At 35.4% G+C, this 11,639-nt stretch overlaps 1 protein-coding gene across 1 annotated transcript; it reads right to left on the bottom strand.

The window, feature by feature from the left end:
- Positions 1-476: 476 nt before the first annotated feature.
- On the bottom strand, positions 477-10,532 carry ASPN (asporin). The gene is made up of 7 exons (XM_010011996.1): positions 10,295-10,532; positions 8,750-8,862; positions 6,627-6,840; positions 6,129-6,239; positions 3,884-3,977; positions 2,256-2,394; positions 477-674 (listed from the first exon to the last, which is right to left on the bottom strand). Exons 1-7 carry the CDS (start codon positions 10,530-10,532, stop codon positions 477-479), a joined length of 1,107 nt encoding a protein of 368 aa, XP_010010298.1.
- Positions 10,533-11,639: the final 1,107 nt, after the last annotated feature.

Below are 11,639 nucleotides of genomic sequence, written 5' to 3'. Positions count from 1 at the left end.
TTCACAATATCGTACCTTTTTATTGCATCTTTGCTGATTATCAAAAATGGCACAAGAAGTTGTCCTTGAGGTCTGGTAATTTCTTTTTGCAACTTATGTTGCAATGCTTTTTGGCAGAGGAAAGTTCCTTACCGTGGAAAAAGTCACTTCCACTTGATTTTTAGAATCTATTTAAAAGAAAGAATATATCAAAACTATGTGATTTAAGTAAAGAATTTAACATCTATAATAGGAAACATCAAATACAGTTTCCAGTTCCAAGAGTCCTGCCATAAGATATAAAGGCTTTTGTTTAAATTATTCAAATGTAGATTGAACATGGATCCTACTAACATCTTGCATCTAATTCATTATCTCTGAAATAGTAAATACATTGTAAACGGTTAAAATAGTGTAAAATTGGCATTTTTCTGCAAATTTCAAGTATTATAGAACTGATTTGGACAAGTTGCTTTATGAAATGACCAACTTCGCTATCACTTGAGGAAATTCCCAAGTTGCACACTGTTTCTGGCTATAATGCAACGGAAAGTTGAAGGCTGAACCTCCCAGTACTTTACAGGATTATTGAAGAGGCTTATGCCACTGTATAATGCTTTCTTCTTTCTTCGTCCTGTGGGACAGAAATCATTCACTCCCAGTTTTGCAATATGATTAGAATGGAGGAAGACTACCTGCAGTAATAAGAAACAGTAAAATAAAATAATTAGCATGTAAATAGGAAAAATACCTAAGCATTCATTGACATATATATAGATAACTGAGGTTTGCTATGAGATTAGTTGGATACAGGCCTTAATAGTCACGGGAATTAAAAATTTGTGTTAAATATTTATAAATGTTTCCCTCCTGCCACAGTCTCTCCCACAAAACAAGTTATACGATATTTTATCAGTGTGTTGTCAGAATAATTGGACTCTATTATGGAAAATTCTCCTAAAATGTAGTTTATATTCTCTTATAGTAAAAATCATATTCTCTCATAATAAGTATTATATTCTACCAAAATGTAAATCTTCAGTGATTTAATAATTTTTTAAAAGTAGACTCTAGAAAAGTTGATATTGGAAGATTTGTTGGTGTGGTTATAGGAACAGATCAGTCTAATGCTGACATAGCTTAAATTAGCTAAAAAGAGGGGCTTGTGATAGATTTTAGAATTTGTCAAGTAAAATAATGTGCATTGACAAAAGAATTCTTTTGTTTGTGTATCCTATTTTACATTGCACTGTAAAGTAATGTTTGGTTTTGCGTTTGTTTTTTGGGTTTATTTTTTTTGTTTGGTTTGTGGTTTTGTTTTTGGGTTTGGGGTTTTTTGGGGGGGGGGGTTGTTAGGTTTTTTTTTTTTGTTTTTTTTTTTTGGTGTGTGGTTTGTTGCGGGTTTTTTTTTTTTTTTTTTTTCATTTGCTTGGTTGGTTTTTATCATAGAATCTCAGGGTTGAAAGGACCTTAGAGCTCATCTAGTTCCAGCCCTCTGCCATAGGCATGGACACCTTCTACTAGACCAGGTTGCTTCAAGCCCCATCCAACCTGGCCTTGAATAATGCCAAGGATGAGGCAGCCACCGCTTCTCTGGGCACCCTGTGCCAGTTTTATATATCTCAAAAGATTTTCCTTTACGTGGAAGTGAAATGAGAAGTGGAAAGAAATGGAATTTAGAGGTAAAAGCATTTACCAAATAGCTTGTAATGTGCTGTGTTATCTATGCATTTCTTCTTTCCCCAGGCTTGGTTATCTATGCATTTCTTCTTTCCCCAGGCTTGGTTATGCTTAGTATCCTGAGGTATATGTCATCTTATATGTGGTTTTAATTGCTATTTCAGAATCCAGGAAATAAATGTCTTTTGAAAGTGTTTTATTGCAGAATTTTTCTAGTTCCAAATACAAATTTCAAAATCTTATCATTTCAGCCTCAAAAATAATTTACTTTGTATTTAAGATTTTTCAGCAGGGGAATGGAAAAATTTCCACTCTGGCTTGCTAATGTGGAAACTGTAATAAACCTGTAGCAAACTTCCTGGAAACATTTTCTGGGTGTAGCACATTGTTTTCTTTTTTCTATGAAGTGTTCCTGCTGTTTGATCTTGTTTATCTCTTGAAGTACATGAAATAATATTTCAGATTTTCCTAGTGTGAGAGCCACGACAAAATGTATGTGACAATTATGCTTTTTAGTTATGCCCTAACCAGCATGGTGGTGTAGAAGTAAAACAACTCATTACTACCAGAGCTTTCTATTGAGTTTAGTATATAACCTGTAGATATTTCAGTTCGGGTAATCCAGGAGGAACTTTCTTGAGCTTATTTTTTTCAAGATGGATTTCACGTATACTTGGTATGTTTGCAAAACTTCCATTTTCCACATCTTTGATTTTATTATTCCCAAGGCCAAGCCTAGAAATGGTATAAGAAACATTTAATTAAAGACTAATTGAGATTCACAACAGCACTGAAGAGCATAAGCATACTTTTTTTTTTTTTTTTTTTTTTTTTTTTAAGTTTGAAATATGTAGGAGTAGACACTGGGGACAAAAAGAATTGGGGAAAGTTGATGAAATCTTACCCCGATAGAAAAAAAAACCCCACCATTGATCTAACAAACTTTTATCTTCTTAATTCAATCTCCACTTAAAGGACAGCAGCTAGCCTGATGAGAGCAATTGTCTGGTTTTGCATGCAGTTTTTCTGCTTTTAGTGGCAAGAGTTAAAATTATAAACATCAACCAATCTGCTTGTAAAAGAAATTGTGTGTAGTGTAATCTCACAGTAACAAAAAGTGTTGTTCTAATAAACAGCCAAAGAAGAGCAAGTCTTATAAAGAAACAGTTATAGCTTAGTCAAAAACTTTGTATTTTAAAAATAAGCAGGACTATGTGACTACGTTCTTTCCTATTTCCACATTTTTTTAATTTAGGCCTTAGTTGGATTTTTTTCTTTTTTTTTTTCTTTTTTTTTTTTTTGCTATGACACTTCAGCCTGTGCTGCTGGAAAGATGATTCAGAAGGTGGACACGCAGGTCAGTTTGGAATTGCTGTTTCCACTTGACCGCCATCCCCTGTTTCTCCTTTCTTTCTTAATTTCTTCAGAAAATAAAGGCTGTATCTAAAAGTAGCTCAGTAGTTCCTCTTTTGTAGTAGTTTATTACCAAATCCAAAATTCACTGCTGCTTAGCCATATTTTCAGAGTAGGTAACTGAGCTTTAGAGAACAGACTTCCTTTTTTTTGTCCTACATCAATGATACATTCCTCAGAATGTATGGAGTGTTTACTTCCAGTACGCTTAGGCTTTCTCTAGAATTAAAAACCTGTTATGAATCCTAAATCCTATAAATTTAGTTGCAAGAAAGGCATTGTGTTCCCAAAAGAGAAGTTTGTTGGCATTGCTGTATATATCATTTTGGGGGGTGATTTATGAGGTGAGTAACCAAGGAGTTAAAATGCCTGGGCCTGGTAGGGGAGCAGCCTAGAGAAAACCACAAATTACTGTTGATAAATAATATGACCACAAATATTCATATATTCTGAGTATGAGGAAATACAGGCGATGCTTATTTGAAAGATGTTATATTACACATATTACACAACACCCAGGAGCCATGAAGTAAGAATTTATGATAATTACATTTTGTAATGAGATGCTGTTCTTAACATACGCTTTCTACTAAGAACTGTAGAGGTTTAGTAAGTAACAAGGCTAATGTTTGGGGGGGGGGGTTGGCTTTTTTTTTGTTTTTTAAAGTTTGGTGTTATTTACAGTAGTTCTTAGTAAAACAGTTAAATTTCTAAATTCTCTGTTCTCCCATTGACAACTAGCAAATAAGAAGTCCTGGCAAGTCTAGTCTGACCTTTTATCAAAGAAAAGCATTCTGCCCAGGAGTTTTACCTTTGAAGATCTTTATAGCGGTTAAAATCTTCAACTTCGATTGCTGTGATCTTATTGTCATCTAAATGAAGTTCTAGTAGACTGGAGGGCAATCCTGGTGAAAAACAAATGCAGTATGAGAAAAGTAAGGCAACTTAATTTTGTTGGCATGTTTATTATGTTCCAAACAACTTCTTTCCTTTGTGTTTAGTATTGGGTGAAGAACTGGGTGGGAGGTTGGGAGTGTGGTGTGGTGGTGTCTGTATGAAAGAAATAGGTATTAGATACAATTATGTTACTTTAAAAAATAAAAATAATCAACATAATTTGATTTAAAACAGTAACCTTGAAAGAAAATTAAGATGTGAAAATACATGCTAAAGTTAAGATTTCAGGGTTCCAAAATTTGATATAATTTTGCTAGCTTGCTTTATAACAGCTTTCATATACTTTTGGTTAACCTGTTAAGATGTAAATTGTATGTTATGTGCAATTATCTAACTGTTGGTAGTTCAAATACTACTCCTGTGGAACCAGTTTTTGGATATGTGTTTTCTTACACGCAGTGTAACAACTGTGCTATTCTAAGTTCCAAAGATGTGATCTGGGAGGAAAGCTTTTGGAATTCTCTAAGGAAAGATAAATATTCCATATGTTCTTTCCTGTGCCAGTATGCAGAGTGTTTTCTCATGTGGTACCAAATTGTCCCAATTCAGAACTGTCAGTGAGTGGACTGGGAGGAGGAGACTGTTTTTTACAACATCCTTTTAGTGAAGGCAGAGAAAGACATTCACGAGTTTGAATTTGTGTTTTCTGATCTTATGTTCAGTTTTACCAGCATCTGTCTAGATGGCACCCTGACACCAAGCAAGAGAAACCATGATTGTGTTGCTAATATGGCTGAGGAGAGTACTGCTCCCATTGCCATTGTTATTTGTTGTAGCCTTACAACACTGGTGTGCTTTACAGTCTGTTTTTGTGCCTGTGGCTATGCTTTGGTGTTTGTTTGTTGGGCTTTTTTCCACTTTACATTCCAGTTTGCAATTCCACTGGGTGCTGCTTAGAAAGACAAAATCGGAATGCTTTTATTTTTGGTGGGGTTTTTTGATGCTAAGGGACAGGAGATGGTATTATGATGATACTAGAAGAAAGTCTTTTTGTGTATGCTGGGTTGTGTTACCATAAGCAGACAGGTAGTTTCTGACCTTAAAATTATCTGAACAATTAATGTGAGTTGTTTGGTTTGGGTTCCCCTATTGAAAATACTCCATAAGTGTTGCTTAAAATGCACTCTTTGGATCTTTTTTTTTTTTTTTTTTTTGTTTTTTTTTTGGTTGTTTTTTTTTTTTTTTTTTTTTAAGTGTCCTCTCCTACAGGATGCTTTTGTATTATATGTAAATGTCTATAAGAAGAGATTAAATTTAATAAGAAACAAGTTCTTTATCTGAATGATCCCAAAATCATTATCTCAGGGGCCAGTATTTAGTTTCCTTGTAAGGTGATGAATGATATTACACAAATCACAGGCTGGTTTGGATTGGAAGGGACCTTAAAGCTCATCCAGTTCCAACCCTCTGCCGTGAGCTAGGACACCTTCCACTAGACCAGGTTGCTCAAAGCCCTATCTTTGTTTCCTCCCTTTTTCTCATACCTAGTATTTTTGAGCAGTTGAAATTAGCAGTTAAATTTTACTTAGCAAGACCTCATCAAAAAATGTATAAAATGCTGTATTGGGTTTTGCGTTATGGCGGTCATATTGCAGAGCATATTTGAGCTACAGTCTCTCTTGAAACATTCAAAATTCAAGTTAGAAATTTTAAATGCATAAAGAAAGTGGGAATTCTGTATCTCTGACGATCTCTTATGATCAAATATCAGGGGTTTTATCCTTTCTTTGTAAGGATTTTTGAGAGGCTGATGTGGAAGATGTGAAATGACATCTATGATTTATTTCACATTGCTTTTCCTGAAAAGTCTCTGAAAGATTCTGTTAGAGGAGTGGACCTCCTGACAGGGAGAAGGCTGGAAAGCGAGTGTGTGTGCACTGCCTGTGTTTGTATGCATGTGCCTGCTCATGTGTGCACACTTTTGGGATGTAGAATTGGATTCCAAGTAGAAAAAGAAAAATAAGGTAGGAGGTGATTTGATAGTAATAAAAAATACAGTACAGAATTTATGGACATTTTAATAATCGTATAGATGTTGAAGCATTTTGTTTAGGAGTGTACTGGTATAGGTAAAATAGAAAAGGTAAAACAAAGCATACCTTTAGGAATTGAAGTTAATTTTGCTTCTGCAATTCTTATATGATAGATATTTACTCCTTCAAAAGCCCCTGGCTCTATTCCATCGTTGTTAAGAGGATTTGCACTCATTTCTGTCCAAGGGGGAAAAAAAAAAAAGAGGTATTTATGACATAGGATTTCTGTGTATGTTTGACTATGTTATAAACATCCAATTTCATTTTATTTATGACTTCTGATGTTCTAAGCATTAATTAATATTTAGCTTGGATTACCTATTCTGAGGGGTGGAAGTCACAGCTTTCAGTGCAGAACAGCTGTCTAACATGATTGGCTGGGTTACCAGAAACTTGACCTATGTAGCAACTTCACATAGTAATTAAATCATGGAAGATCACTTCCTCAGCATGGAGGTCTTTTAAAGAGAAAGTTGCACACTGGGGAAATGGTTGAATGAAAACTATATATAGTATGTTGCAGTTTTGATAAAGACATTTTCTTTTCTACTTAATTGGACTTACCTAAAACATGTAGAGACTTCATTCCTTTAAATGCATCCTTGTGGATTTTCTTAACCTTATTAGCATGGATTCTGAGCTCTGCTAAAGTATTCGGTAGATTTGTTGGAATCTCAGTTAGCTGGTTATGAGACAAATACAGTCGTCGTAGCTTCTTTGTTGGTTGAAAGGCTTTTGGATGAATCTTGATTATTTTATTGTTGTTCAAAGCCAGTGCCTATGAGAGATGGGAAGAGAAATACAAAGAAAATTTCTTTATGCAGGAACATTGACTATGAATTTTAAGTCATGAATTTGATCATATAATTTTAAAATGAAGTATTTTAAATATTTTTCCATCATACCAAACTTTAGCACTTTGTATATACTTTGGGCATTTCAATTGATTTTGTGTGTGTGTGTTGAAATAAAATCCTGGAAGCTGGAGCATCAACCAGGAGGCAGTGAAAAGGAAGGTAGAGAAAAACTAGTCAGAGCTGACAAGGTGCCAATGGGTAATGAGAAGAACTGTCAAAACAATGTTTGTCATCGTATATTTTGTAGGATTGTGTCGGGATTATATTCTCTTTTTGTTTATGTTCCTTAATGCACACAAATTCTCAAAACTCAGAATTCCATCTTTTATTTCAGCGTAATGCTGCAAAATAACAGGGTTTTAATCTGAATTTCCTAAAAGTTAATGTCTGTATATGACTTATACGCACATGAATTTATATGTTATTTGCCATAATTTTTCAATTTCTGGATTTAGGTTTCTTCTATACAGTACACTAGTCCTTTTTTGGGGACAGTTTTTTGTTCTTGGTTGCTGTGTTTTATCAGAGGACTTGTAATGAGTTACGGCAGACAACAAAATATGAGTTATCTGATATTATTTTGCATCAAATCACATCTCTGCATTTTCATACCTAGCCTAATAAATCTTGTTCCTCTTTTACTTGTTTGAGCTGTCGGTGAGTCTCTGCTTTCTGAAATTGGGAGGGAGGGGGGACGTAAGTAAAGCAGAACAGAATTATTTTCCACCCCCTACACCCCTCATCCCACCCACCCACCCCCGGAAAGATGAGGATAGCTTAAGGAAATAAACAGGAAATTCTCCCTCCTGATCCAAGTTGACATCTGTGCCTTTTCTAAATAAACTAGTACTCAGAGAAGATGTACAAAGTAAACTTTGATTTCAGTAAGAATCTTGTTAGGTCTTGCCACAAATTAGCTGATGAGAAAAATAAAAACAGCTTAAAGTTTGCAGTCATCACATAATTAAGTGGTGACTGTACTGTATAATGTAGTGATTGCTAATATAGTCCAGTGTCTTTCTCAGTGACTGGAGGTTAGTTTCTATAAGATCTTTTATACTGAATATAAACCAGTTAGTGTGTTTACCCCTAACTTGCTGGTAAGACCATTTGTACCCAGACAAGAAACACTTGAGGGGAATGGAAACTTTGTTGCAAACTATGAATTTATACAGTTCCTATTTTTTCTGCCCCAGCTTAGCCCATAATGATTAACAAGCTGATTATGAAACTTAGATCTGGTAAATTTTCAGTTCTTGCTCAGAAACCAAATCTAACTGAACAGGAGTTGGTTTTAGAGTAATATGTTTCATGTCTTCCTAACGAGGTAGAGAATGTCATTAATTTGCTGTAACTTGTGGAACAGATTTGTCATTCTTACAAAAGAAGTTTTTAAATTGTCAGTATTTGTTGGTACTGGATTTAGAGTGACATCCTATGGAGATAAGTATTCCAGAACAGATTTAATCTTCCTTTCCAAGACTGAGATTCTCTGATTTTCTTTCATGATAAAAAGGGATTATAGTGTACTGTAAATGTTTAGATTTATCAGTTATCAGTTATACTTATTCTAAAGCCTGTCTCTACATGCTAAGGAGTGAAGAAATTTTGAGTATCTTTTTGGTACGTTTCCTGGATGTTGTAGGAAGTGGCATAATTCTTACACCTCAAAGAAATATGCTTCTTACTAGGTGGGAGCAGTCAAATATGCAGGCACTAGACTGTATTTTTATGGATATTACTGGAGAAGAAAAACATTTGTATTTTAAAAGTATCAGAATATTTCAGATTGCTAAATAGGATTTTAAACTTGGAAAATGGCAAGCTTACATAGAGCGATGTGAGTCCTTGGAGATCATTTTCCTTGACCTCTTTAATTTTGTTGTTTTGAAGGTCAATCATACGTGTATCTGGTGGAATGTTGCGAGGTATTGATGTCAAACCTGGTGAAGTATGTGACAGAAACAGAAATATTATGTGCCTGTATATAAGTCCAAAGAAATTAACTGCTAAACACCAAAGCACAGTAAGATTGTTAATGATTGTGATGGGAAACAAAATACAATCATAAAGCAAAAGATAGAAGGGAATATTGGATAGTGAGAAGAACTAATAATGTGAGAATGTATGATAAAAATGTGTGGATAGTTTCAGGAGGAACTGGTGCTGCCCCTGACCATGAAAAGCTTGAAGAGGGGTGCTCGTTGCAGGTTCTTTACATCCATGAAATATGTAAGCTCAGAGTACAGGTTGTTCTACAGGGATACTGCTGTATTATAAAGTCCCTGGAGAAAGCAGCCTTTGGAGAATCTGGGGCTGTGGTTCTCTGTTGAGGAGCAGGGCTATTGCAGTGGCTTTAAGGGATTTCTACTCAGTGCTTGACTGCTCCTTTCCACCCCTGCACTGCCCTATCCCATGGTACTGGCAGGGCTGCAGGTCACAGCTGCAAAATGTGTTCTTGGTAGCAACCAGCAGTTAGTAATTAACTACCAGTTGAATAAATCCCTCAGTCCAGTTCACTGTTGAGTTACGAAACCACTTTGGTTTATGCCATCGGAGATCCTGAATCAGCAGGAGACTAGCAAGGGATAGAAACTTTCTTTGCAGTGGAAATGCTGATGCATCAGATGCTACATTCTGGTCCAGTTTATCAACAGTTGTGTTTTAATTAATAGGTTACAGTTACTTAAAGATGAAGTCTATTAATAGGGGTTTTCTTTCTATGTGTGAACTTAAGTAAAGCAGTTTGCAATCTGTAGACCAGATGCAATAATCACTGTTTATTGTTGTCAGAAAAGTTTATTTTCATTCCTTAATAATGACACATTAAAACCCCCTTGAAAAACAAAACCCCAAACAAGCAATTTATATATTCAATCAATGTTTCTAAGATAAGAGGAGTCTAGGTTTGAGTTTAAGCTGGTGGCAGAGCTGTGATGAGAGTGAATGTCATTGTCATTGTGCAAGTGACAGGAGCATAGGCTTTTGATCACTTTGAATCATGGGGAAAATTCAATGAACACTAGTTCAAATTGGCACAATTAATAATGAGTTTGTATTTAGGGACTAGTATATATCTGCAGCAGTGACAGCAGCAGATTTGCCTTCAGTTAAAATGTTGTTACCTGTGATGTTTTTTCCCATGAACTGGGAAAACATTTATGTTGTAAGAAGTGCTGGACACAGGTTAGTTGCTGGACACAAGTTAGGTCTGGTTTGCAAGCCGAATTGGAGAAATGTAAGTTCCTTTGGAAAATGACTGTTGCAGGAAAATTAGAATATGGGTGATTTATGGAGCTATAGGATTCACCTTTTAAAAAGCAAATCCTCCAAAGGAGAGTCCAGTGGAGAACAGACACACAACTTCATTCTTACCTAGGTCAGAGCAGTGGACAACTCTCACATAGCACTGACATCCAAAGGGGCATACTGGGAATAAATCAAAAGGAATCAGTGGCATAATTGGTTCAGTGGTTGGGAATAGAGAATTGTCATCATCATCATCTTCTTCCATATCTTGGAGCATCATATTTTTTAGTGTAAAATATGAAGGACCAATGAGAGGTTTGGCCGAGCACAAAGCCAAGAAGAGGAGGAGTGTGTATTCTTTCATCTCTTCTTAATCAGGATAGCCAATCTTGGAGAGGAAAGTAAACAAACAAAACACTCAAACACAAGAATCGGTGAATGTGAAACAGCAAATAAAAGGTATTGAACTATTTACTTCATTCACTGATACAGTCTCTGGTCCTGAGAAATGGTCTGCTATGAATATTAAGGTTTAATCCGTATATGAAGGATGATGATTATAAAAAATAGTCTTTAAAATATAAATCATTATTATAAATTCTATAATAATAAAATATTATTTAATGAAATTCATTAGACATTAATGTCATAGCAACATTTTTTAGTATCATCATTTGCTTCATAGCTTGCAGGTGTAATTTTTGTAGTAAATTTTACCAGAACTTGGGATTGGATGTTATTTATTCATTCTTGATGAAGAAATATTTTTAATGTGATATGTGGACATATGTGCATTGCTTGCATCTAGAAAACTGAGAGATACTTGATTAGCAATGCAGAAAATGCTCTCATCAGGATACTACCTAAACACGTGTTGTCTTATTCCCTGAACACTTCGAAATAAACTTTTATTCTGCCATTAGAAGCCATCCCTGGAATTATCCAAGGCCACATTGGACAGGGCTTGGAGCAACCTGGCCTCGTGGAAGGTGTCTTGTGGAAAGGGTTGGAACTGAATGAGCTTTAAGGTCCGTTCCAACCTAAACCAGTCTGTGATTCTATTCACTGTCCCTCAAAGTGTTAAAAAACAGTGTAGATGAGGCCCTCAGTGACATGGTTTAGTTGTGGACTTGGCAGTCCTGGGGTAATAGTTGGACTTGATTGATCTTAGAGGTCTTTTCCAATCTGGTTGATTCTATGATTAATCTGGAAAAACAGATTTTTCGTTCCTCACAACGCCTTTCCCATTTTCTAGTCTTCCATTTATTACTGCTGTTGATAGGTCACCTTTGTATGGAAGCAGGTTTGCACTGACTTCTATTTGACAAGGGCTTTTTTCTCTGACAAGGGCTTATGAATCTGTGTTATTTGAAATAAATAACTTAAATTGCACCTAGGTAAGGACTGGAAGCCGATACATTTGTGTGTGTACTTTTTCAGTAAAAGTGGGATTTTCTTCTGACATAGCTTT

The sequence above is a fragment of the Nestor notabilis genome, unplaced genomic scaffold (genome assembly GCF_000696875.1).
Source record: "Nestor notabilis isolate BGI_N333 unplaced genomic scaffold, ASM69687v1 scaffold6213, whole genome shotgun sequence".
Classification (NCBI taxonomy): Eukaryota; Metazoa; Chordata; class Aves; order Psittaciformes; family Psittacidae; genus Nestor; species Nestor notabilis.
Note: the sequence above shows the minus strand (reverse complement) of the source record. Positions and strands in the feature narration are given on the sequence as shown.